The sequence below is a fragment of the Somniosus microcephalus genome, chromosome 8, assembly GCF_052327205.1.
Source record: "Somniosus microcephalus isolate GS21.2 chromosome 8, FLI_Smic_1.0, whole genome shotgun sequence".
NCBI lineage: Eukaryota > Metazoa > Chordata > Chondrichthyes > Squaliformes > Somniosidae > Somniosus > Somniosus microcephalus.
The window spans coordinates 245,956,311-245,983,871 of NC_140994.1; the positions used below are offsets into that span (position 1 = coordinate 245,956,311).

General features: G+C 44.5%; 1 protein-coding gene across 3 annotated transcripts in view; it reads right to left on the minus strand.

Moving 5' to 3' along the window:
• Positions 1 to 26,134, minus strand: part of LOC147114252 (uncharacterized) — a 31,387-nt gene extending 5,253 nt beyond the window's left edge. For 2 of the 3 annotated variants that reach the window (XM_085995942.1, XM_085995941.1), the window contains exons 1-8: positions 19,427 to 19,517; positions 16,095 to 16,204; positions 13,515 to 13,856; positions 10,431 to 10,700; positions 5,438 to 5,776; positions 4,246 to 4,515; positions 2,655 to 2,765; positions 61 to 138 (exon numbers count right to left, since the gene is read on the minus strand). In XM_085995942.1, coding sequence (XP_085852068.1) covers positions 61 to 138; positions 2,655 to 2,765; positions 4,246 to 4,515; positions 5,438 to 5,776; positions 10,431 to 10,700; positions 13,515 to 13,856; positions 16,095 to 16,182 — 1,498 coding nt within the window. In that variant the 5' untranslated portion in view covers positions 16,183 to 16,204; positions 19,427 to 19,517. Of the gene's footprint in view, positions 1 to 60; positions 139 to 2,654; positions 2,766 to 4,245; positions 4,516 to 5,437; positions 5,777 to 10,430; positions 10,701 to 13,514; positions 13,857 to 16,094; positions 16,205 to 19,426; positions 19,537 to 26,034 lie in introns of those variants that run through there. The other variant, XM_085995943.1, reaches the window with a different exon arrangement.
• Positions 26,135 to 27,561: the final 1,427 nt, after the last annotated feature.

The window sequence follows — 27,561 nt, forward strand, 5'->3', positions numbered from 1 at the left end:
AGTTTCTATGTTAACAATACCTCCACTGATAGAGCCACATAATATGATTCATCTACTTACCGTCTTCTTTTGCCTTTCTACTGACAGTTGCATATTCAGCAAATCTACTTGTCTCAGGCACCGGCGTCTCGTTATCTCCTGGGGAAAAAATATTTTTTTGATTAATACATTAGCATGGCCTGATTTTCAAAAAGTTGTATCAGGTATTTAAACAAAAACTGCTCCATTGCGAATGAGATATATTCGAATGATCAGGAAAGTGGGATCAGTCCTTCAGAGGAAACATTAATGTCTAAAAAAGATATTCATGGCGTACTGAATCTTTGGCACTAGTTGTCTCGAGTGGTTTTAGAAACACTAGAGTATTTGTGACATGTGTTGGAGGCATCTAATGGTTGTAGGGTGATATCTGAGGAAATGTATGAGCTCTCTTTTAGAGGGGAAATGTTAAGGATTCAAAATGCAACTATTAATCACATTGGCCCAGAAATTCGGGTCTCCACGGGCGAGCACGCATGGGGTACTCACCCGTAAGCCCAATGGAAGTGCCGGTTTCCTGCATGCACTGCGCATGCGCGGGAAACCGGCACTTCCGTTCCCCTGAAAGAAGGGGTTCAAAAGTCGAACGCGTGCGCAGGAGAGGCAGCGCGTGCGCATCAAACTTACGGTTTTTCTGCAGGTTTTCCCGGTAGGGTAAGTCTCCAGAAGTTAGACATGTAAAAGACAGTCGCAAGGCCTGCTTTTTACAAGGTAAGTGGTGAATTAATTAAAATTAAAACATTTTTTCCACAGGTTTATTATTTTTAAATACTTTAAAGAAAGGTAAGTTTATTTTTAGCCCCGTTAGAAAATGTAATTATTTTTTTCAAAAATTTAAATTATTGTTTAAAATAGTTATTTCATGTAATTTATATTTATTTTAAAAATGTGATTTTTTAAAAAATTTATTTGAAGATTTAGTGATGTTTTGGGGCTTATAGTATTTATAGGTTTGACAGCCCTTCCTGTCAAACTAATGAATGAAGCATTCCCTGCTACCATTGGCTCTCCATGGCCCACGTGATCCCAGGGGACGCATCGAACTAACTGCGCCCCTGGGATACGCAAGCACTGTGCACCGGCAGTTGGAGGCCAAGGATCGGAATTTCACGTGGGCCCACAGCTCAACGGCCGGCGCGGTAGGTAAGTGCAGGTCGGGGGCTTGAACCCGCGGGAAGCCCCCGACCTGAATTTCTGGGCCATTGTGAATTGGGATACAAAGCAACACAGGCTATTGTTGTGTGATGTGTTTTATTAATGTTAATGATTTGAAAGTCTCCAAATGAAGATCAGAATATGTTAAAATGGGCTAAATTGGCTCTTGTGAAGTAATGCCTTGATTTTACAATTCTCCTTCTTGTTTTCAATCCCTCCATGGCATCGCCCCTCCCAATCTCTGTAATCCCCTCCAGCCCTACAACCCTCCGGGATCTCTGCACTCCTCCAATTCTGGACTCTTGAGCATCCCCAATTATAATCGCTCCACCATTGGCGGCCATGCCTTCAGCTGCCAAGGCCCTAAGCTCTACAATTCCCTCTCTAATCCTCTCCGCCTCTCTGCCTCACTTTCCTCCTTCAAGACACTCCTTGAAACCTCTCTCTTTTCTGCCCTATATCTCCTTATGTGGCTCGGTGTCAAATTTTGTTTGCTAACACTCCTGTGAAGTGCCTTGGGACGTTTTACTACGTTAAACGCGCTATATAAATACAAGTTGTTGTTGTTGTAAAATGCCATGCATATAGAATCGTAGAATCATAGAACGGTTACAGCACGGAGGAAGGCCATTCGGCCCGTCGAGCCCGTGTCAGCTCTCTGCAAGAGTCCTTCTGCCAATCCCACTCCCCCGCCCTTTCCCCGTAACCCTGCAAAGTTATATGAAATATGACAAATAATTGAAGTCAGATCATGACATAAAATAATATTGAACTACATTGTAGAACATTCCAGATTAATTCCCAGCCTTGAGTTCCAAATACTTTCAATGAATGAGCTTCAACAGGTTTTTGGATGGGTAACTGCGACCAGTCTCACCAGCAGTAATCTTACTCCTGGGTGTTGTTTAGGAAGAGCTGATCATTGTGATCTTTGAGTAGTCTATGTCCCACGGCATCCTAGGATCTAAGCTTAAGAAAGTACTCAAATAACAAAAGTCTGTAATGAAGGCCTAACAGTAAAAATGGGAAGTGCTTATGAAGGATAAGAACATGCACTTGCATTCTAAAATATATTTGGATGTGACAGAATAAAAACACAACATTTCTGTGTTTGAGTGTCTTTTAAGTGTAACTGAAAATTACAAAGGGGATTCATAATAGCCATGAACAAATGGAGCGGAGCACTTGTAAAACTCTTCCTCTGTTATTAGTGTTTAAATGTTACCTTGGATTTGCTGCATTTCATTAGCATTTGAGTAAATCTGAGATGCATCTTCTATATTTTCTTATTGACACATAGAAGGACAAACACATCCGTATATTTAATCCTAATGGATTACATTGTTTAATTTTAAACAAGGATATAATTGTTATTACTAATTTTTGGAATCAGGTGCCACATTCACATTATATTACATGTCTGAAACCTGGAATTGGTTGCAGCAATTTACATATCTTACCTACAACCTTGCTCCTTCTCAGACACAGCACCACTGTCAGGATAACGATAATGATGAGGAGAAGAGCCAGACTCCCGAAAATAATGACATCGGTATGTTTAAAAGTGTAATCTGTCAGATGAATAAGCATTGATTTCACATTTAGTTTATAGATTAACATTAAATAAAAAATTAAGCTTCCCTAATGACCCAGTCGATAACCCTACTGCCTGATTTACCATTAAGCCATACAGGCCAGAAGGTCCTTGGTTTAATTCCTGATCCAAGTTAACTGACCTCACTCAGGAACATTGGAGTCTTACAACTGTCCTCAGTGCACGTCAGTTAGGGACAGGAAAAAAAATCACACAGAGTATTGTGTACAGTTTTGGTCTCCTTACCCAAGGAAGGATATACTTGCCATAGAAGGAGTGCAACAAAGGTTCACCAGACTGGTTCCTGGGATGTGGGGAATTTTCCGATGAGGAGAGATTGAGTAAACTAGGCCTATATTCTCTAGAGTTTAGAAGAATGAGAGATGATCTCATTGAAACATACAACATTCTTACAGGGCTTGACAGGGTAGATGTAGGGGGGATGTTTCCCCTGGCTGGGGAGTCTAGAACCAGGGGGTCACAGTCTCAGAATAAGGGAATCGGCCATTTATGATTGAGATGAGGAGAAATTTTTTCACTCAGAAGGTGGTGAATCTTTGGAATTTTCTACCCCCAGAGGGCTGTGGTGACTCAGTCGCTGAATATATTCAAGACAGAGATCGATAGATTTTTGGATATTAAGGGAATCAAGGGATATGGGCATAGTTCAGGAAAGTGGAGATGCGGTAAACGATCAGCCATGATCTTATTGAATTGCAGAGCAGGCTCAAAGGGCCAAATGGCCTCCTATTGCTCCCATTTCCTATGTTCTTATGTTCTTTTCTATGATTCCCCGACCAATCATTCTCATCCAATCATTCCCTGCCCAATCATTCCCCAACCAATCATTCTCATCCACTCATTCCCTGATCAATCATTCCCTGACCAATCATTCCCTGACCAATCATTCTCATCCACTCATTCCCATCCAATCATTCCCCAACTAATTATTCCCCAACCAATTATTCTCATTCACTCATTCCTGACCAATCATTTTCCAGCCAATCGCCGCCACTTCCAGGATTTCAATCCAGAAGTGCCATTGGTCAATTATTGGTCATATTCAAATGTATGGTTGGGACAGATTGACATCATGAGTCACATTTTCCATCATTCCCCACCATAGCAACACTGGGTGCAAGAAAAACCATTCTGTTGCTGGCATCTAGTCTTATTACAGTGGGCAGGAGGGGATTTAACATTTAAAAGATTATTTACAGGAGTGTAATGGACCCCAAAGATATAAAAAATGTTCTCCTCTTTAGCTCCTCTCTATTGCTTTGATTGTATAGTTTGATTTTTGATGTTAAATTGTTTATATGTGAACACCTGTGACTGAACTCTGAGTAATATGGAGTGCAATAGGATCTGAGAAGTAAGAGGTTATCATAATAAAAGAGCAGTGAGTGACAAGAACTTTCTATGGAGGTTAAAAGTGAAAAACCTGAGTCACTTACTGTTAACCTTCAGATAATATGGAATTAAAACACTGGGCGTGTTTTGATGAAACAAAACACATGTCCAGTTCCTTCTGTCTCTATCGGCTTTCTGAATAATCAGCCGTAACAAATCCTCTTCCTGTTTCTGTTCCTTAAAAGTTGTCTCTCCAACAGTTTTGCCATCACTACTGATCCAAACAAGTCTCATTGATTCAGTGACATCAGAGACAGAGCAGGTCAGGGTAACGGTGTCTCCCTCAGTCACTGCATCAGGTGGTTCAGCTGCGACTGTGTAAAGAAGAAAATCATTTAGATTTTAAACAATGTCCCGGACTTTCCTCCCCATTGCGTTGTTCTTTTCGGTACAATTCGCCCGATATCGGCCTAACCAATACATAGGATATCGAAATTTTAAGCGCAAATTGCGTTCAGTGCAATTCGATTTTCCGCGATCTTTTGCACTAGATTTAAAGACATCTCGCTAGAAGCTGGCACCGCCCACAAAACTGGCCCACCCACAACTGGTCCCGCCCACACAACTGACCCCACCCACAAAACTGGTCCCGCCCACACAACTGACCCCACCCACAAAACTGGCCCTGCCCACAGGGTGAACCAATCACCATCGGGAGTTTCCACTAATTGTGCCCGTTTGCTGGCCGATGAGGAGGCTCCAAAAATTAAGCTGGGTCTTTTGGTCGCAAGGACACGAATACGTACATTTTGAAATGTTTTGAAATAACTTTTTAAAATTTACTAAGGAACTGACTACTGTGCCCCAATCTAACTAGAAAATAGTTCTGTATATTTTTTAAGGTAATTTTCAGTCATTTAAAATCAGTTACTCACAGATGGTGGATCGATACTGTGATTTAAAATGATTATTTTTTGTGATAAACCCACTTTCAGCTGTATTAAGCAAACTGCCCCAAGTTACCGTTCTTAAAGGTAGCCTAGAATACTTTTAAAGCAAAATTAGCAAAAAGAAATTACGTTTTAACTCACTGTCCAATTGCGCTGGTTCAGGGCAGATTTTGTGTTTGGTGATATGTAAATGAGTTTGAGTGGACCCTCGGGGGGTGGGGGGGAAACACTTTTCAAAACCGGCGCAGTTTTGGGCGCAATTTGTTCCGGAATCGCCGATTGTGCCCAAAGCGGAAACTCTACCCGACTTTATCAATGAAAACACCTGCAGCATTCTGTCTCCTACCTTTAACTGTGATTAGTTTAATGGTTACATAATTGATTAACCCCAGAGAACAAGTGTAAACTCCTGCATCTTCAAACAGTACGGGGACAATCCTCACTCTGAAGTTCTTGTCATTAAAATTTCCCACAGTGGGCACCAGTCGACTCCCAAAGTAGGTCCTGTTTACTTCGATAGGCTTAGATCTGAAAGTAGAAGCTATTTCTTTTTCTTGATTCTGAAAATGTCGTGACCTCCAAGTCCATTTAGTTTTAGTGATCTCAGATTCAGCTTCACAAATCAGGGAGAGTTCACTGTGAGCTGTGCCTGACCGATAAAGTGTGTAACTCTTACTGCGTAAATCTGAAATAGAGAGACAGGAAACAAGGTGTTAGATTTATATAGCTGCTGAGATACAGATGTTCTGAAATCCCACAGGGCCATTCAGCGCCCTCCTGACATAAGCCCGCTGGGAGTGCAGCATTGGGACAGGGGAATCGGCTGGGACCCGGATACACTGGCAGCCGGCCCAGGCTGCCTATTGTTTAAACGCTGGGTTGTGCAACAAAGTCCATCTACACCAATCATGGCCCCCGTCAAAGTGATGTTGTTTCCCCATGGACTGTAGATTATAACCAATTTGTTATCTGTCTCAGCAATCGATTGTCAATAAACGCCTCATACAAATTGTGTTGGCACGTCTGGTCCCCACAGGTTGTTAACAGAAGGAGATAAAACAGAGAGAGAGAGACAGAAGCAAACAGGCAGGTCCATCAAAGGGAGCATTGTCAGTCTGGCTTGATACAGAAAGTTGCAAGGGCAAGCCTGGGCCAGGCTCAGAAGTTTAGCATGTAGGAGGGTAGTTACGAGTTAATGGGTGAAACTTCGGGGGCTTTACGCCACCCGTTACCGGCAACAAATGGCGAAAGAGTGAGCGACCACTGCTCTTTCACCAGCTGGTGGTGGGTCCTGCAGTGTCCTCCATTTTCGATGTTTGCTTTGCATTGTCGGTAACGGGCAGCGCCCTGGAGAAAAAAATGCAACGCTGACTGAACATCATCATTCCGAACTTTGACCCTAGCGCTGAATTCAGTGCTGGATCATAAGCACACGAGGGAAACTTGGCTTGCAAGCAGGCTGACAGTGGCAATGTCAGGACCTCTTAAAGGGTCACATACATGATTCAGGTAAATTTGGATTTAAGCTTTCTGAACTGGATTTTTTGATTGTATTGAAGTAGTTGCTTGCTGTAGTAGATGTTAAAATTTGTTAAGTATGTAGGGAGTGCTGCTGGATGCTTGCAAGCCCTCAGATGGTAAAGGAAGGCCTCTGAAAAGACAGGAAATGCTGCAAATACACAGCAGGTCAGGCAACATCCATGGAGAGAGAAACAGAGTTCACCTCACAGGTCGAGATGCTGCCTGACCAGCTGAGAATTTCCTGCATTTCAGGTTTACAGCATCAGACAGTACCATTGTTTAAAAAGTGAGAAAGGGATAGACCGAGCAATTACAGACCAACCAGCCTAACCTCAGTTTTGGGAAAATTACTGGAAAAAATTCTGAGGAACAGGATAAATCTTCATTTAGAAAGACACGGATTAATCAGGGACAGTGAGCATGCATTTGTTAAGGGAAGGTCCTCTCTGACTAACTTGATTGAAATTTTTGAGAAGGTAACAAGGAGGGTCGATGACAGTCGAGCATTTGATGTAGTCTATATAGATTTTAGCAAGGCTTTTGATAAGGTCCCGCATGGCAGACAAGTCACGAAAGTAAAAGCCCATGGGATCCAATGCAAAGTGGCAAGTTGGATCCAAAATTGGCTCAGAGGCAGGAAACAAAGGGTATTGGTCGAAGTGTGTTTTTGTGACTGGAAGGCTGGTTCCAGTGGGTTTCCACAGGGCTCAGTACTTGGTCATTTGTTTTTTGTGGTAAATAGCAATGATTTGGACTTGAATGTAGAAAGTATGATTAAGAAGTTTGCAGATGAACAAAAATGAAGAAGAAAGCTGCAGACTGCAGGAAGATATCAATTGACTGGTCAGGTGGGCAGAACAGTGGCAAATGGAATGCAAGCTGGAGAAGTGTGAGGTAATGCATTTGGGGAGGACTAAAAAGACAAGGGAATACACTATAAATGGTAGGACACCGAGAAGTGCAGAAGATCAGAGGGACCTTGGAGTGCATGTCCACAGATCCCTGCAGGTAGCAGGACAGGTACACAAGGTATTAAGAAGGCATCCAGGATACTTGCCTTTATTAGCCAAGGCATAGAATATCAGAGCAGGGAGGTTATGCTTGAACTGTATAAAACACTAGTTAAATCGCAGCTAGAATACTGCGTGTAGTTCTGGTCACCACATTACAGGAAGGATGTGATTGCACTGGAGAGGGTGCAGAGATTTACGAGGATGTTGCCTGGGCTGGGGAATTTTAGCTATGAGGAAAGATTGGATAGGCTGGGGTTGTTTTCTTATGATAGAGGAGGCTGAGGGGAGAATTAATTGAGGTGTATTAAATTATGAGGGGCCTAGATAGAGTGGATAGGTGTAAGGTTTGCAAAATTTCTGAAAATTTTGGCAGCCCCCGAAGATTATTTGATTAAAGAAAACCTGGTTGGAATGTATCTTAAAAACCCAGGGCTTCAAAAATGGCTGTCCCGCCTCATGGCAAAAGAGAAAGAAAGCCTGTCTGAATATCTCCCATCACTGGCTGACAAAGGATTTGGAAAAAAAAATACCAGCCTGTGTGAATGTGTTTAAGTACTTGAAACTGTCAATCAACTGCGATTTAGGAAGTTTTCAATACGGAACAAAGGACTTTGTTTACAAGCACTCTACAGTGTTGACTCAAGGGCTTAAGTACTTAAAGCTGTCAATCAATTGCGGTTGAAATGTAACCACAGGACAAAGGATTGTTTACCCTTGTTCTCAAGTACTGTTTACTGAACACTTAAGGATTTGTTTGCCCAGCCCTCGAGAAATCAGTGGGATATTTCAAACTGCTCAGCTCCATTCACAGACCAGTTAAATGAATGGGAAATGCATCATAGCCACATTCAAACCCATTACAGTCAATGGGGACAGATTGGGCCCATTTGTGTAACTCAGATACGTCCAGATTTGGGTACGAAGATAAGGGCTCCCAATGAGGTATAAAGATAGCCCCTCAGGAAGCCATTCTCTCTCTCTACTGCCTCACCTCCAGTGCCCTGCCTTCAAGAGGACCGTCACAGCCCGCCCAAAGATGTGGAATACCAGCAGTTACTTTTGAATTACTGGGGTATCTCTACTTCAGGGTGGTGAAGAATCCAAGGCAGACCGCAGGCGCATGGAGCAGGCATTTACTGGTGAGCATAAACTTTCTGGCCCATTACAAGGCAACCTTGATAGGTATAAGGGGTGGGAATTAAAGGGGAATCTTGTTAAATTGTCATTTTAGTCAATTTTCCCTCGATGTGTCCGTCTTCTCTCCTCCCCGTTAAGTAAAGGTGTGCAAGTGTGCTGTATTCATAATTATTTTCACTGTATAGCAATTTATTCTTTATTTCAATAAAATACTGGTCTTCTTTGCACCCAACCACGAGTCTCGTTTTGTCTATATCACTACTGAAATAAGTCCGGCGGTCAGAACCAGAAAGGGAAGCGATTCGAAACCGCACGGGGCCTGGAGCAGCTCAGATACGCCTGACTGGCCAGACATAAAACCCCACACCAAAACCCCCCCGCTTTCCTCCCCCCCCCCCCCCCCTTCTACATATGAAGGACCTATTCCCCTTAGCAGCAGGTTCAATAACCAGGGTGCATAAATTTAAAGTAATTGGTCGGAAGTTTGGAGGGTATTTGTGGAGAGTGTTTTTCACCCAGAGGGTGGTGGGTGTCGGAACTCACTGCCTGAAAGGGTGGTAGAGGCAGAGACCCTCACCACATTTAAAAAGTACTTGGATATGCACTTGAAGTGCCGTAACCTCCAAGGCTACGGACCAAGTGCTAGAAAGTGGGATTAGGGTAGATAGCTCTTTGTCAGCCGGCATGGACAAGATGGGTTGAATGGCCTCATTCTCTGCTGTAAATTTCTATGATTCTATGAATAACCTACTCACCCGACCCGGCCCGGCTACCACTCTGGAAATCTCTGGCCATATGTGTGTTTATTGGAAGAAGACTGAATAGATATTCAGGGATGGAATTTAATGCTGTGCCCTTGCAGTGAGTAAAGTGAACCATATTTAGAAAAGAATTGTCTCTGTGTTTTGGTAACTGATGAGCTGTGTGAGAATGTTGCTGTCCACCTTCAACCCTTTAGCTATTTATTGTCAGATCCATCAGGACCTGGTTGTTGATATTTGTCCACTGTATTGCAATGTTATATTTACACCAAAGTTCCAAAGAGAAAACAAGGTCCCAGTCTGTAGTAAAAGCATATGCTGTCTCTGTGCTCCCTGTACCTTGTGTGTAACAGTGTTATTTCAGTAACTATTTAATATCTACTGTAAGGTAGTTCTGGCCTTACCCTGATCCACATCAATAGTTTTGATGCTATTTTAATAACAGAGTCTTTTTCTACACTACACACAAATGCAAATTCTTATCTTCTACTACAAAGTTCCACTCTCAGCTTTTCCCCACTTCCTCCCCCAAAGCCCCACTCCCAGCCTCTGTCATTTCCCTCTGCCCACCATCTCTCCTCTACATTGCCATCATTTCCATCCTTCCCTCTCCGTTCATGGCCATTGATTCCCTGCCCTTCCCTCTTCCCTCAGTCCTGCTCCCAGCTGAATGCTTATTTGAAGCCGAGAGTATGCAGCAGCTGGAATCACTTCAAATAGCAGCAGAGCTCGGTTAGAAGTGGCATTGAGGGGCGAGAGGCCCGTTTTTTGTTCAATGCTGATATGTGCACCAGGCCCCCACATGCTGACTGTAAGCATGAAGTGCTGATGGTTGACATGTATGACTCCACTTTATATGTAACAGTTAGTAACTCTTTAATAGCTACTGTGAGGTAACTGCACTTACTGTGGTTCACATAAAAATCAGCTTTTCCTGTGAGAATAATGGATCCATTTTCCTGCACTTCACACGCGTACAACTCCTTATCCTCTACTGCAACATGTTTGACTATCAGATAGACTGTGTTATTTAGTCGGATCTGATCAGTGTTCCTCCTGTTCTGCTGAGATGAGTCTCTCTGTTTCCATTGAAGACTGACTGTATCTGAGAGTTTGGAGATGGTACAGCTGAGTGTAACGTCACTGCCCACCACAACACTCTGTGGACTTGACTCAACTGTGAAAAACAGATCAATAAGATTTAGTGTAAGTAGTGACATGTACAATCCAACGATTAGGTTCTAACTGACCGTAGGATGTGCCCATCATCAGCACTTGTACCTGCTGCATTAAAGAGTCAGGCCAGATTACACACAAGTGCATTTTAGCAGTAGAATAACACAGTGGGCCTGAAAATTTTCAGTCCTGCTCTGCCAGCGTAATGAGCCAGAGTGCGACCGATGACCTTTACCCCTGACCCTGCTGGAGTATCCGGGGTCAGGTTAAGGTTACATAGTTTGGATGACATTTGGGGAAGCCGAAACCACAATGGGAGCCAGTGCACAAATTCCACATCAAAAGTCATTACGTTATTTAAATTAGTGGGCTCCCAAAATGCTCCTGAGCAGGGCTCCAATCATTGAACGTCCATGAGGAACGGCACTTCAGGAGAGGCTTGTTCTAAAAATGCCCACCCTGACTCTCAGTCCCACCTACAACATGACAAGTAAGAATCAAATCTTCAACAGGGACTTTGATTCCAATATTAGGCCAAAATAATGGTGCCATCCATTAGCTGCTGGCGCCCAACACTCTGGTGCCCGACCCATGTGACATTCCCCGAGTACCACGCACTATGTACCATGAGTGCCACTAACAAATGTAAATGAGTTGACTTTCTATTATGGTCAACTCATTCTGGTGCAGTTTGGGCCAACACCTCAGGAGCAATGGTCCAGGCCCAGTACAGTCACCATCATATTTTGGCCACTATGACATTTCAGGATTGGATTATATTTTGTATCAAGTACATTTGACAGTGACCTCAGCCTCATTTAGATGTTACACACATCAACCAACCAGAAAGTGCAGCTGTTGAGCAGCATCCTTGGTTGGCAGAAACTAAAGATTTTGTTTTACTTAAACTAAAGTTTTTAATATATTTTTGCCAAGATATAATGGCCGGAATTTTTTTTTTTTTTAATTCGCTTATGCGATCTGGGCGTCGCTGGCAAGGCCAGCATTTATTGTCGATCCCTAGTTGCCCTTGAGAAGGTGGTGGTGAACTGCCTTCTTGAACCACTGCAGTCCATGTGGTGAAGGTGTTCCCACAGTGCTGTTAGGGATTTCCAGGATTTTGACCCAGTGACGATGAAGGATCGGCAATATAGTTCTAAATCAGGATGGTGTGTGACTTGGAGGGGAACTTGGAGGTGGTATTGTGCCCATGCGCCTGCTGCCCTTGTCCTTCTAGGTGGAAGAGGTCGCGGGTTTGGGAGGTGCTGCCGAAGAAGCCTTGGCGAGTTGCTGCAGTGCATCTTGTAGATGGTACACACTGCAGCCACGGTACGCCGGTGGTGGAGGGAGTGAATGTTTATGGTGGTGGATGGGGTGCCAATCAAACGGGCTGCTTTGTCCTGGATGGTTTCGAGCTTCTTGAGGGTTGTTGGACCTGCACTCATCCAGGCAAGTGGAGAGTATTCCATCACAGTCCTTACTTGTACCTTGTAGATGTTGCAAAGTCTTTGGAGGCAGATAGGGAGTGGCGGGATCTAATTTAGCGACAGGGCCTGATCAACATTTAAAATCTCTGTTTCCCGCCCGCAGCCAGCCAGAAGGAAAGGCTCGAATGTAAAGGCCTGGGACACCAGGCCACAGAGAGGAGGAAGTGAGGGACTGGTGGGGTTATCGGAAGGCCGGAGTGGGGAATCGGAGGTCCGAGAGGGGAAGTCAGAAGGCCGGAGGGGAGAGATCGGATGGCCAGAGTTGGGAGGTCGGAAGGCTGGAGGGAGAATCGGAGATCGGAGAAGGGATGGAAAGCTGCAGTGGGGAGGTCGGAAGGCCAGAGGGAGTATCGGAGATCAGAGAGAAGTCAAAAGGCTGGAGGGGGGAGGTTGGAAGGCCAGAGGGGAGGGCAGAAGGCTGGAGAGGTGGTCAGAGATCGGAGGTCTCGTGGGGAGGTGTCGGAGGCCCCAGGGTGAGTTTGGGGGGCGATCAGAAGGGTCGGGGTGGGGCGTCCGATCATGGGCGGGTGGCGAGGCAGAAACCCTGGATGAAGCAGTCATCATCACCCTTTAGCTGGCAGGTTCCCCGATCCCACAGTTAAATTTAAAATGGTGGATCACTATGAGGCACCCAACCCCATTAGAATATTTAAAGTGCAAACTCATCTCCTGTGAGCAGGTTAGCTGCCCCCCCACCCCCGTTAAAACCAGAAGTGGGTGGGTTGGAGGCAAGTTGGGGCCAGGATTCAGATTTTTAATTCTGGAACCTCCCACCCGACCCCAAACCAACCATTATTTGGGGTTAAAATTCCCCCCATCTCCTTTTCTTTGCCATGTTCTTCTTGCTTTCCTGAAGGCGTTAACTCCTTGTCATAGTACGAGTTCCAGGGACACTTGACATCCTCTGGGATCTCAACCTAGTGACACATCTAACAGGCTCACTGGACAGCAAGCAGGAGCAGCGATTCTGGCCAATCTTATTCCTGTCCCATCGCGCTGAGGCCCATTACTACAAGGGATCTATTGGTTTGGTAACAGAATTCAGTACATCTGACAGAGAGTGCTCCAGTGTGCAGACCATAATACTCTCTGTGGGGTAGATTCCTCGGTTTGCTATTTCTGGTGAAATTGTCGAAACGTTTTACTCATGTTGACCATTTCAGGAGAAACAATGAACACAATCTTTCCCCTAGTTGTTTTACTGAGAGATGCTCTCTGCACTGGGTGATATAAACCTCACGTGATCCGGGCAATCTCTCATCACTACACATGAAATTATTCACCGAGAATCATTTTATTGTTCCTTTTCTAGACTTTGTCCCACTCACCTTTGATCCCAAATATTTCGTACTGGTTCAGGGTTTTATTGCTCGGCTGTGTTTGAGTCAAGATGAACAATCCCGCCAATTTAAATGCGCCATTTCTAATTCTCAGATTAATGCTCCAAGGATTCCATCCTACCATCTGGTACAAGTTGCTGTTTTCAAAATGATCGTTCCATTGTGCTTCCCACCAGCCCGTACTCCCTTTGTAAAAAGTAACCAGCCGCTGGATTTCTTGCCCTGAGTGTGGTTTCCATTCCCAGACAACAGGGCCATTCCCAGGATTGTCCGGTCCTTTTAATGGAATGTCATCTCCCTCATCCAAAAAATAAATATGATTTGGGTTTCCTGGTAGAAAGACGAACAATGTAAGTATTTAAATATTGAAACCACAACTCCTTAATCCCGTGTTTGTAATGATTAATATTGGACTTCATTTATTCACAGTCATATTTTTTACATACAACGGATTCAGCAATGACACATGCACACCCCAGTGAAGAGCTGAGTGTCTGGAATAATCTGGCCTAATCCACTGATACTTTAGGACATTAGAGGGTGAATTTCTGCCACTGCACTCTGACCTCCTGGGCCTGCAGTGTCCAATTTCACAATACGTATTTCCAGCATTAACTGGGAGTGTGGAAGGGGAATCGTTGTTAAGAAACCTGAAATACCATCACAATAATCAATATTCTCCTAAAACTGAATAGAGTACTGGAGCAGTCTTATCACTTCAGGCTCAAAAATCAGGTCAGCGATCTCTACAAGTGATCTCCCCTTCTCTTGTGCAATGCCCAGTACGTTGTTGGTTCTCCTGGACCACCAGTGACCAGGCTACCCACAGGATTACCTATAACAAAAGGGAGGCAGGATTTTCCACTTGGCTATTATCTGCATGTAGGTCAGCGTGACAGACTCCGTGCCCGCCTGTCTTCCCAAACCAAGATCCCTGGGGAATTTCCTGAGATCAGCATAATTGCGATAATTATTGTGGGCTCCCAGCAGGATTCGTACATTGATCCGAGGGACCCACCTGGAAGAGGGAGGGATCAAATTGCTTTGATCATGATCAATTGCTTTGCTTCAGATAGGTGTTTGATATTGAAATCCCCTCCCTCAAGCCAACACAAAACTAGATGCCGGGAACATGCTGCTGTCCCTTGTGTTCCAGCATTGTTATGGCAGTAATGATGGTCAATGTAACATCTGATAACACTTGGCATCTCCACGTAATTTGAATAAATCTCTCCATATTTGGGTCTATATATTCAGTGAAGTGACGACAATGTGCAGGGAGCAGCCCACCGGATCCCCATCCCCACTTTCATAGAAACATAGAAGATAGGAGCAGGAGTAGGACATTCGGCCCCTCGAGCCTGCTCCGCCATTCAATGAGATCATGGCTGATCATCCAATTTCAGTACCCTGTCCCTGCCTTCTCCCCATATCCCTTGATCCATTTAGCATTAAGAAATATATCCAACTCCTTCTTGAATATATTTAATGAACTGGCCTCCACTGCCTTCTGTGGTAGAGAATTCCACAGGTTCACCACTCTCCGGGTGAAGAAATTCCTCCTCATCTCTGTCCTAAATGGCTTACTCCTTATCCTTAGACTGTGACCCCTGGTTCTGGACTCCCCGGCCATCGGGAACATCCTTCCTGCATCCAGTCTGTCCAGTCATGTTAGAATTTTATAAGTTTCAATGAGATCCCCTCTCATTCTTCTAAACTCCAGCGAGTATAAGCCCAATCAACCAAATCTCTCCTCATACGTCATTCCTGCCATCCCAGGTATCAGTCTGGTGAATCTTCGCTGCACTCCCTCCATGGCAAGACCACCCTTCCTCAGATAAGGCGACCAAAACTGCACACAATACTCAAGGTGTGGTCTCACCAAGGTCCTGTACAACTGCAGCAAGACATCCTTGTTCCTGTACTCAAACCCTCTCGATACGAAGGCCAACATACCATTTGCCTTCTTAACCGCCTGCTGCACCTGGTGCACAAGGACACCCAGGTCTCGTTGCACTTCCCCTTCTCCCAATCTATTGCCATTCATATAATAATCTGCCTTCCTGTTTTTGCCACCAAAGTGGATAACCTCGCATTTATCTACATTATACTGTATCTGCCATGCTTCTGCCCAATCACCCAACCTGTCCAAATCATGCTGGAGTTTCTCGGCATCCTCCTCACAGCACACAGGCTCACCCAGCTTTGTGTTGTCTGCAAACTTGGAGATATTACATCTAGTTCCCTCGTCTAGATCATTTATATATATTGTGAATAGCTAGGGTCCTAGAACCGATCCCTGCAGTACCCCACTAGTCACTGCCTGCCACTCGGAAAAAGAGCCGTTTATTCCAACTCTTTGCTTCCTGTCTGCCAACCAGTTCTTTATCCAAGTCAGTACCTTGCCCCCAATCCCATGTGCCTTAACTTTACACGCTAATCTCTTATGCGGGACCTTATCGAAAGCCTTCTGAAAGTCCAAATACACCACATCCACTGGTTCTCCCTTATCTATTCTACCAGTTACATCCTCAAAAAATTCCAGTAGATTAGTCAAGCACGATTTACCTTTTGCAAATCCATGTTGACTTTGTCCGACCCTGTCACTGTTTTCCAAGTGCTCTGCTATTACATCTTTTATAATGGACTCCAGCATTTCTGCCCTTGCCGACCACAATCTATCCAAAATTGGACAAGAAGGGAGAGTGAAATCCAGCTGGCAAAGCTCCTTCATTGAGGAGTTCAATCCAGAGAAGGTTACAATGAAGCAATAATACATGAGGAGAAAGCACTGTATCATGTCACCGTCACTGCAGGCACTGTTACAGGGAAAAACAGAACACTTCCAGTAGATATTCTGTGTATCTATTACTAGAGCTTTCTGAACATAGATGGAGATATTTCTGTGCTGTAAAGTACTTAGTAATTCTATGTGACATACATTATTATTACAAAAAGTAATCAAAATAAAAAGAGAGGTCATGGCTAAATTTCTTGTTACAGAAAATAAAGGCTCCATATCTCCTCGCAACTCCTGGTCTGCAGGGGACATTATCTAGGTGGAAAGGAGCTTGGGGAGAGAAATTGGTGCAGGTTACGGTTACGTCGGGTCTCCACCCTGTTTGTCCTGTGACAGGGTTTTCTGAGGTGGGCAGTGATCAGGCAGTTCCTGCACCGCCGCACCCCCCCCCCCCCCACCCCCCGTGTCTGATAAGACACCGTGACAGAGATAAACCAGCTCTTGGAACTTGACTTGCAGCCTCTTTCCACCAGGTGCTTTGCCTTTTCTGTGAAAGGTGAAACTGTGGCTGTGAAGGTGACATTTAACGTTAATGCATTTCGATAATTCCAGGTGGCCTCTGGTGACAGTGGTCACATCATTCAGTCAATAGTTCCACCTTTGAATCATAATCTTCCTTCATTTCAAGGGTAACATTAAACTAATCCTCATTGTAACCATTATTTTATTTACATTGTCATAAGGGACGTGATCGAATACAGTAAACCCCATGGCCTAGAAATTGAGTTGTCTTAGCGCCGATTTTGCGGCGCTAGAGGGCCTAGCGCTGCAATTGGCGCCGGCGCCGAAATTGCCTGGGGCCCTTCCGCCGCGGTAGACCGGTAGCGCTGCGCCGGCACCGATGACGTCATCGGTGTGCGCAGCGTCCCAGTTGCCATGCCGACGGGCCCCAGCGCCGAAATTCAGTTGCGGCCGCCTCGCCCGTGGCAGCCGCAACTAAGACTCTGGCAACAGAGTCTTGCATGACTTTGCGCCGGCGCATTAAAGGCACCGCGGCGGCCGGCCGCTTTCCCGCCGGCCGCCTGGCCGCAGCTCCCTCCCCGGACTTCCCCCCCCCCCCCGGAACAGAAGCAAGCCCGGCACTTGTCCGAGGTGCCGGGCTCATTTTTAAAAAGATTTTCGCGGGCCGCGGCCGGGTGCAGGCAGCTCCTCCTTAAGGGAAGGAGGAGGCCTGCACTTCCCGAACCTGCCGCAGCGCCGGAATAGCGCCGATATTCAGCGCGTAGCACCAGTTTTCAGGCGCAACCAGCTCTCAGCAGCGCCGGCAGCCGTTTGGGCGCAGAATTGGTGAATTTTGGGCCCGACCAGCACGACTTAGCTCCGGCACTAACTTCCGGCGCTAAAGCCCTGGCTGCGCCAAAACTCAATTTCTAGGCCCATGTGTCTGTAAGCCTTGATTAAATACCAGCTCACATCGCAATTACCAAAACCACAATGGCTCTGTGCACACTGTATTCACAGTGATGTTTAAACACCTTTGGACACTAAACCAAGATGTGACCCAAAGTGAGGATCAGCGACAAACCTTCAAACCTTTTCAAATGATGTTATACCCAAATATAACTTTTATATGTTGCACAGCCTCGAACACAAAAAATAATCCTCAATAATTCCTAATTTTAACATTTATTAACATTTTAATATTGTTGTTACTTTTGACCCATTCTATACCATGCAATCTGTTAAGCTGTTTATTGATCAAATATAACATATCATAGAATACAGAAAATGCTCTGATGGACGTTTGCTACATGCAAGAGTAGATGTACAGACAGATAGAGAGATTAATAGATAGATCGGGAAAAGGAATTGAAGAGCAATGAGAAATCTGCTAACATTTTTCATTTTATTAAGTTGTTCCACTGTTGGACTCTGAAAAGTGAACTTACACAGCGGCCTGGCGTTTCCGCTCGATCATGCTGTTTTTTTCAGCACGATTTCCCCGATATCGGCGTAAACGGTGCAAAAGATCGCGGAAATTTAAGCGGAAATTGCGTTCAACAGTTCTAGAGCTTCCGCCATCTTTTGCGTTACATTTAAAGCCATCACGCTGGAAGCTGGCCCCGCCCACAAAACTGGCCACACCCCCAGGATGAATTAATCACCGTTGGGAGTTTCCATTAATTGCGCTCATTTGCAGGCCTTCGAGGAAGCTTCAAACAGCACGGTGGCATAGTGGTTAGCACTGTTGCCTCACAGCGCCAGGGACCCAGGTTCAAATCCGGCCTTGGGTGACTGTCTGTGTGGAGTTTGCACATTCTTCCCATGTTTGCGTGGGTTTTCTCCGGGTGCTCCGGTTTCCTCCCACAGGCCATGATAAAAAATAAAAAAAATTGGCCCTTAGTGTTAGGGGGGATTAAATACGTGGGGTTACGGTGATAGGGCTTGGGTGGGATGGCTGTCGGTGTAGGGACCGGGTGCTAGGGTTTGGATGATCAGCCATGATCTCCTTGAATGGCGGAGCAGGCTCGAAGGGCCGAATGGCCTACTCCTGCTCCTATCTTCTATGTTAAAAAATAAGCTGGAACTTTTGAGCGCAAGGACACTAATAGGTATGTTTTGAATGATTATTTTTTATAATTTACTAAGGAACTTACATCTAACTAGAAAACAGCTTTGTATATTTTTTTTAATTCATTTTCAATCATTTAAAATCACTTACTCATAGGTGCTGGATTGACACTGATTTAAAATGCTTATTTTTTGATAAATCCATTTCCAGCTGTATTAAGCAAACTGCACCAAGTTACCACTCTTAAATATATCAAGGAATATTTTTTAAAGCAACTTTTAAAAAAAATACATTTTAAAACGTTGCCCAATTGCGCTGCTTCAGGGCAGATTTTGCTTTTGCCGATATGCAAATGAAGTTCAGCAGAAACTCGAGAATTTTTTTTTCCCAAACGGGCGCAATTTTGTGCGCAATTTGCGGCGCAATCGCCGATTGTGACCAAAGCGGAAACTCTACCCCCTGTTTAAAGGAGCAGGGACATGAAAATAAAGACCTTACTTGCTTGCTGAATACTAGGTGTGTGAATTCATTAAACACTCTGATAAAGTAAAACAATATGACTGTGATTGGTGGAAATAAGGCACTTACTTTGTGTGAAAAAAGACGGAAGTAGAAACACAAAGAAACTGAACATCAAACCAGCTGGCATTTTGTTGCAGACAAATCGTAGCCTAATTTCACAGGTTCCGCCTCTTTGCCTGTAAGAAATATACATATAGATATAGATAGGTATATAGCACCAGAAAACCACCAGAAGTAAAACTGCGGCACATTTCCTGAACATGTTTAACACTTCAGACTGTGAAGAAAAGAAATGAGGTAAAACAGCTTTCCAAATTATTTCCCAATTCTAACTTGGAACTGTAAAATATACAATAAAATTTTTCAGTAAATTTCTTCATAAACTTCTTCCCCACCTCTTCCTCAGAGAAGTGTAATAAAAGTTACTCATCCTAATAAACGATGGACCGTGCAAAATCCACCTCTTATCCACCAGCCACATAGACTTTCCAACTGAGAATAACATACTTGAAGTAGAACTAAAAAGTGAAATGAAACCTATTCTAGGAAGAATGGACAAAAAGTGCACTTGCGAAGATTTTCACAATGTGATTTTCACTTCCACATAGTTCAATAAAACTGATCAGATAACCTATGAATTTTATGTAACCGAGGATATGAATTAACAGAAATTAGCATTTTCTTATTCACTGCTGCTCAATTTATTGATAATAATGTCTATATAATAATATGCTTTCAGTGGCATTATCGGCAAATCCACCACCAGCAACTTCCATGGGGTCGCCATGGACCAGAAACTCAACTGTATCAGCCATATAAATGCCTTGGCTACTAGCGCAGGTCAGATGCTGGATTTGATGAATCAAGTGACTCCCAAAAACCTCTCCACCACCTACAAGGCACAAGTCAAGAATGCGATGGAATACTCTCCACTTGCAAGAAGCTCGACACTATCCAGGACAAGCGATCCGCTTGATTGGCAACATATCCACTACCATAAACATTCCCGCCATCCACGACTTGCGCACCATGGCTGCAGAGTGTCCTATCTACAGGACGCACTGCACAACTCGCCAAGGCATTTTCGGCAGCACCTCCAAAACCTATGAACTTCACCACCTAGAATGGCAAGGGCAGCAGGTGCATGGGAACACCATCACCTTCAAGTTCCCCTCCAAGTCACACACCATCCTAACTGGACATATATTGCCGATCCTTCATTGTCGCTGCGTCAAAATCCTGGAACTCCCTACCTCCTTAAGAACTTAAGAATTAGGAGCAGGAATAGACCATACGGCCACTCGAGTCTTTTCCACCATCCAATAAGATCATGGCTGATCTTTGACCTCATCTGCACTTTAATGCCCTATCCCCATATCCCTTGATTCCCCTAGAGTCCAAAAGTCTATCGATCTCAACCTTGCATATAATCAATTACTAAGCATCCACAGCCCATTGGGGTAGAGAATTCCAAAGATTCACAACACTCTGAGTGAAGAACGTGCTCCTCATCTGTCTTATAAAGCCGACCCCTTATCCTGAGACTATGCCCCCTAGTTCTAGACTCTCCAGCCATGGGAAACAACCTCTCATCATCTACCCTGTCAAAGCCCCTCAGAATCCTATATATTTCAATGAGATCACCTCTCATTCTTCTGAACTCCAAAGAGTATAGGACCAATCTACTCAATCTCTCCTCACAGGACAATACTCTCATCCCAGGAATCAATACAGTGAACCTTCGTTGCACTGCTTCTAAGACAAGTACATCCTTCCTTAGATAAGGAGACAAAACTGTGCCCAGTACTCCAGGTGTGGTCTCACCAAAGCCCTGTACAATTGTAGCAAGTCTTCCTTACTTATAAACTCCAAACCTCTTTGCAATAATGGCCAACATGCAACCTAAAAGGATTGTGGGAGAGCTTTCACCACCTGGACTGCAGAGGTTCAAGAAGAAGGCCCACCGACACCTTCTCAAAGACAATTGATGATGGGTAAAAAATGCCAGAATTACCAGCGATGCCAATATCTCGAGAATAATTTATTAAAAAAAAATCTTTGTTGTGCATTTTTAAAAAACCTTTACAAGGCTGTTTTGCATCTCAGTGAAAGGATATTACAGGGCACCACCTTCACAAGGGCATTTAGGGACGGGCAATAAATGCTGGCCTTGCCAGCGATGCCCACATCCTGTAAATTAATACATTTAGAAAAAATTAAAAACCTGATATAAAATAATATAAACGACTGGTCAGGATTAGGGTTAAAAGAAGTAGTTACCAAAAGGAAAGTCTTGGTTTGTTCATCACTAACACTGAGCCAAATCAGAGTCAGCTTAGTTCCATCACACCTGTGCACCAATAGATTTTGCTTGTCAGTTGTGTGAAAACTCATCCTTGTTTTCAATCCCTCCATGGCCTCATCCCTCCCTATCTCTATAATCTCCTTCAGCCCCACAACCCCCTGAGATATCTGCGCTCCTCTAATTCTGCCCTCTTGAGCATCCCTGATTATAATCGCTCAACATTTGGTGGCCGTGCCTTCTGTTGCCTGGGCCCTAAGCTCTGGAATTCCCTGCCTAAAACTCGCCACCTCGCGACCTCTCTTTCCTCCTTTAAGACGCTCCTTAAAACCTACCTCTTTGACCAAGCTTTTGGTCACCTGCCCTAATTTATCCTTACGTGGCTCGGTGTCAAATTTTTTGTCTTAAAATACTCCTGTGCAGCACCTTGGGACATTTTACTACGTTAAAGGTGCTATATAAATACCAGTTGTTGTTGTTGTTGTTGTTGTTGTGAGCTGTTAGATAATCTTACCTCAGGTTGTTGCACTCTGTATTAAGCAAAGAAATTCCTTGTTTTGAGATTGCATATGATTCAAATCAGCAGCCTAGAGGTGGCAGCAGTCTATCTTGAGGCTGGGACTGAAAGCCCATAAAATTCCAACGCGCAGCCCCCATTTTTATGCACAAAATAGCATCCTGAGCTACCAAAATATGGGCAGTAATGGCCTCATCTTGGGAAGATTGGCCTCCAATGACCACAATCTTCTTCCATTGTGCCAGGTTTGACTCCAACACTGAGAGTATTCCCCCTGATCCCCATTGACTTCAGTTTTACTCGGGCTCCTTGGGGCCATGCATGGTGAAATGCTGCCTCGATGTCAAGCGCAGGCTATAAATACATGTTTTTTCTCTCTATGTGCACGCACATACATGTGTACGTTCTCAGGCAGAACCTTAACAAGTAAATGACTACCTCCAGGATAAGGGGGGAAAAATTCGGTGTGTAACGCCAGCAGTTAGCGCCTAAAGAGGGCAGTCAGTGGCTGTAGCGCCACTGGCCGCGCCTCCCGCGATATTTGTCGGGGGCGCTAAAGGCAGCGTTAGCCTGTAGCGCTGCGCCGCCACCAATGACGTCATCGGTGTGCACAGCACCCCGCTACCGCCCCATCGCTATATTTGTTTATGTCCGCCTCCGCTATTCTGGCCGCAAATCGCGCCCGGTTCGCGGGGCCTACCTGTGGCGGGAGTGGCGCAAATTAAGGTGGAGGTGCGGGGCGGCTGTTTTTTTCAGCGGCCGCCTGCCAGCACCTCCGTCCCCGGCCTCCTTATCTCCCCCCGCGGCACTGCCGGCTGTTTTCCGAGAGCCCGGCACTTCTCCTCGGTGCCGGGCTCTTTTGCCAGCACTTGCGATCGGAGATCGTGCTGCAGCAGGCCCCTCCCCCTTAAGAATGGGAGGAAGGCCTGCAGTGCCACAGCGCACCGTGCCACAGCATGTGGCGCTGCGGCACGTTGCATTGCGAAATTCAGTTTCAGCGCCCTAAGAGGGACGCGGGGTGCCTCGAGCAACACCCCGTGTCCCTCTTGGGGCACTCAAGTCGAATTTCCGGCGGGCGCAAGCGGCTCCATGCGCAGCGCAAATTCCATCGCCCAGGCGAGCTTGACGCCCCTAAACGGGGCACCACCGAATTTTCCCCCAAGGTTCTTTCTGATGGATACAAAGATAATTGCTCAATGTAATCTTCAATGACATCCCTCCTTTCTATAGAGACATTGAAGATTGTGTCACAGAAGAATTTGTCCCGTTGTGTCTGTGCCAGCACTTTGCTAGAACAATCCAAAACTAATCCCACTGCCCCATTCTCTCTCATAGCCCTAAATCTTACCCTGCTTCAAATATTTATTCAATTTTCCTTTAAAGATGCAATTGTCGCTGCCTCAGCGATACCTGTAGCATGTAGTTATAGTGCCTTTCTCAACCTCAGGACATCCCAAAACACTTTACAATCAATAAAGTACATTTGTAATGTAGTAAACACGGCAGTCAATTTGCGTACAGCAAGTTCCACAAATAGTAATGACATTTATGACCAGAACAGCTGTTTTAGATTTTGGGTAAGAAACAAATGTTGACCAGGACAACAAGATAACAGCCCTGCTCCTCTTCAAATAGTACCCTAGGATCATTAATGTTTACCTGATAGGGCAGGTAGAGCATCCGAAAGATGGAACCTCCGACAGTGCAGCACTCCCTTAATAATGCACTGAAGTATCAGCCAAGTTTATGCGCTCAAGTCTCTGAACTGGGACTGTACACACAATCTTCTGACTCAGACACGAGAATGCTACAAATGAGCCACGGCGGACACTTTGGGGTAGATTTTCCTGGAGTCGTCAGGTGGGGTTTCAGGCGTGTGTGGGGGGGAAATCCCGAATTCGGGGGTCCCGACACCATCCCGCCCAAAACCTGCCTCCACCTAAGTTTCACAGGAGGCGGGTACCTGCCCCGCACTGGGAGCCACCGACCCGAGGCGGGAAGGGATTAGTGCCAATTAACTGCCTTTTAACAGGTAGTTAACAGGCAGTTTTTAGCCTAATCCCTATTTTGAGGTGTGTCGTGTGGGATTGCCGACGGCTCCAAACCACGCCAGGTTAGAGCAGGCGGGCCGTCGGGTTGAAGGACTTGGAGGGGTCGCGATGTCGGTGTTCAGGTGAGTGATGGGTGCATGAGTGCAAAGGTAAGTGTGTTTGGTGTGTCTGAAGTGTGTAAAGAAGTTTAAATTACCTGTACTTACCTTTACAGCCTTTCTTCCTCTAGGTTTCAGGAGTCCATCACTCAGCCGGAACTGAAAGCAGAATGGCTGCGAGCTGTCAAAAGTGACAGCCTTCAGCTTTCATTGCCGGTAACAGTTCTAACTGAGTCTGTGTAGAAGGACTCAGGTTAGAAATCAGACTGTCAGTGTTTGACAGCTTCAAACAGCTGTGAAATGCTGATATTTCATCTGTCAAGACCTCTTGACAGATGAAATTTCAGTCTGTGACATCACCTGTTGCCAGGTGGCCCTTAATTGGCCTGCTGAGCCTGCTGGGTGGGCTCAGCAAGATCAATCAAGGGAAAATTGCGCGGATTGGCCGGACGCCGAAGTAGGCGGGACTAAAAGCCTCCTTCCCGACAGCTTTATGAAAATCTACCCCTTTATATTTTGAGCGTTTTGTCTGCAACTTATGTGAAACTAATAATTTTTGTATTTGTAATTACAAACAAGACTTTTCACACCAACTCTGCAATATAAGTAAACATATGTTTTTTTAAGGATCTTTAAAATGTCAGACAATAATGAAATGGTCATAGGCTTGTCTAACTGGTCCTGAGTTAGGTCATGTGACTAACCCAAAGCAGTAGATGGTTATCGTAGTGTCACAGTCAACCTGCCCAAGTCAGAAATGTGGTTCATCTAAAAATGTGACACTAAGAGAACCATCTACAGCTTTGAGTTACTCACATGACCTGAATCAGGACCAGTTAGACAAGCCCATGACAATTTCATTATGGTCAGACATTTTAATGATCCAAATGACCGTTAATAGACAGTGATCCTTCTGTTTATAGATTTCCAAACAGAATTCTTTAAAGGTAGTGTATCTGCTATGGTGCTACTCACAGTAGGTCAGAGGCTGGTTTATAAGGGCAGGAGCATTGTACCATCTCACACACACTGTATTGCTGTGCCGATAAAGGGAAACTGTGATAACTCAATGTGACGATTTCAGACTGCAAGGTGTAATTGCTGTGCTTTCTGAGCTCAATTAGAAGGTAACGGGTTTCAGGCAGATCCTTAGGTCAATTAGAGCTTCTGCTTTTCCCTGTATCATATTCACTGGAGGAGCTGAACGAAAAGTAGGGGCAGTCGTCAAGCCCACACTAAGGGCTGCCAATCAAGTTCGCCTGTAATGGTTCATCTCTTCTCTTACATTTTAGTTTTAAACTCTTTTACTTCCTATTTCTCCGGGAGACGCTTTCAACTAAATTGGGCATCACTGATTAGTCAAAGTACTGAATCGGCAGCAGAACTTTGAAGGACAATGAAAACCTCAAACAGAACCAGAGTATCACTTGGGAAACCAGAACATTCAAGTCCAGTTAAAGACAAAATTTTATATCGACCAGGCAACAAGCAGGAAAGCTCAAAATGTGTAAAATAGCAGACAGCAGTCATTGAGTTGTAAGAAACCCCCTTAGTGTAATTTTATGAAAAAGATGAAACCATATAAAGGATTACATGTTGCCCTTGCTTAGTCTGAAGGGTGCAACATCTTTGAAAAAGACGATCAATTATTTAAGCCACATTTAAATCAATCCTTTAAAAAGTATGATTGCAGTAAGATTGCCTACCTTGTGGGAAGAGACTCGTGAAGAAATCCAGAGTCTGAGCAGCAAACTCCCAGCACAGCGACGCACAACACTGAGGTTCTCAGTTGTTGCTCTGCACAAAGTAAATGGCGTTGTCTCTTGTGAAATCACAGGGCAGGCGAGCTTCCTCTTCCCTTTCAGCTCAGGGTTCAGACACCATTGGTGTTGTGCACGTTTGAGCTGAGATCGGAAATTGGCTCAAAATAGGAAACAGAGGGTAGCTCAAGATGGGAACTATCATGTTCAAAATCATTTCGGTATGGGTAGCTCTGTTATTTTAAATGTTACTGGAGGATCTCAAATGGCAGAGCTCATGGTAAATCGGAGAATCTGCTGTTTTATAATGAAAGGAGTGTTATACCGTGAAGTGCCGGGGTCGAAATTCTGTGCTTTTAGCTCCACTACAGTTTTTAAGAAATCGTGCCAAACCCCAGATCGAATAAATCACCGTGGGGAGTTTCCGGTATTTGTGCCTGTTTGTGGGCCTTCGAGGAGCCTCTTAAAATTAAGCTAGTTTTTTAGGCGCAGGGACACTAATAGGCATGTTTTAAAAGTTTTTGAATGTAAGTTTTTTTTAATTTACTAAGAAACTGACTGCTGTACACCAATGTAACTAGTACAAATGGTTCTGTACAGATTTTTAAACTATTTTTCAGCTTATTAAAATCGGGTCACTCACAGGTGGTGGATAGACACTGATTAAAAATGCTTATTCTTTGTGAGAAACCCATTGTGATCTGTGTTAATAAAACTGCACCAGTTACCACTCTTCATTATATCAGGGAATATTTTTGAAAGCAAAAGTTTACTTTTAAAGGTTACGTTCTAAAATACTGGTTCATGGCAGATTTTAAATTTGGTTTGAGGGGAAAAAAAGCACTTGTGATAAAGAGCACAATTTTGGGTGCAATTTGCGCTGGGATCGCCGATTGCACCCGAAGCAGAAACTCCAGGCCACCACGTTTATAAAGATCCACTTTTCCCTTGCATTCCCATTGTACTTCAATCCTGTTGTTACAGAATGCACCAAGACTTTCACAATCTTTGAAAAGAACTAATGTGGTCTTCTATTTATGGCGATGCTGAGTTCTCGACCACATACCTCCTGGCTTTTCTCCGAAATCTGTATGGAGCACTTCCTCTACTGAAAAAGCGTCATTTACAAAACATATTTTACTGCAATCGAGCACTTTTTCACGTAGTGCAAATTTCTGTTTCGCTGTTCCTGCACCCCCTTTTAAAATTGTATAATTTTGTTTATATTGCCTCTCCTCATTCCTCCTACCAAAATGTATCACTTCACAGTTCTCTGCATTAAATTTCATCTGCTATGCGTCTGCCCATTTCAACAGTCTGTCTATGCCATCCTGAAGTCTGTTACTGTCTTCTTCATTGTTCACTACAGTTCTGAGTTAAGTGTCATCTGCAAAGTTTGAAATTATGCACAGTGTACCCAAGTCCAGGTCATTAATATATATCAAAAAGAGCAGTGGTCCCAACACTGACCCC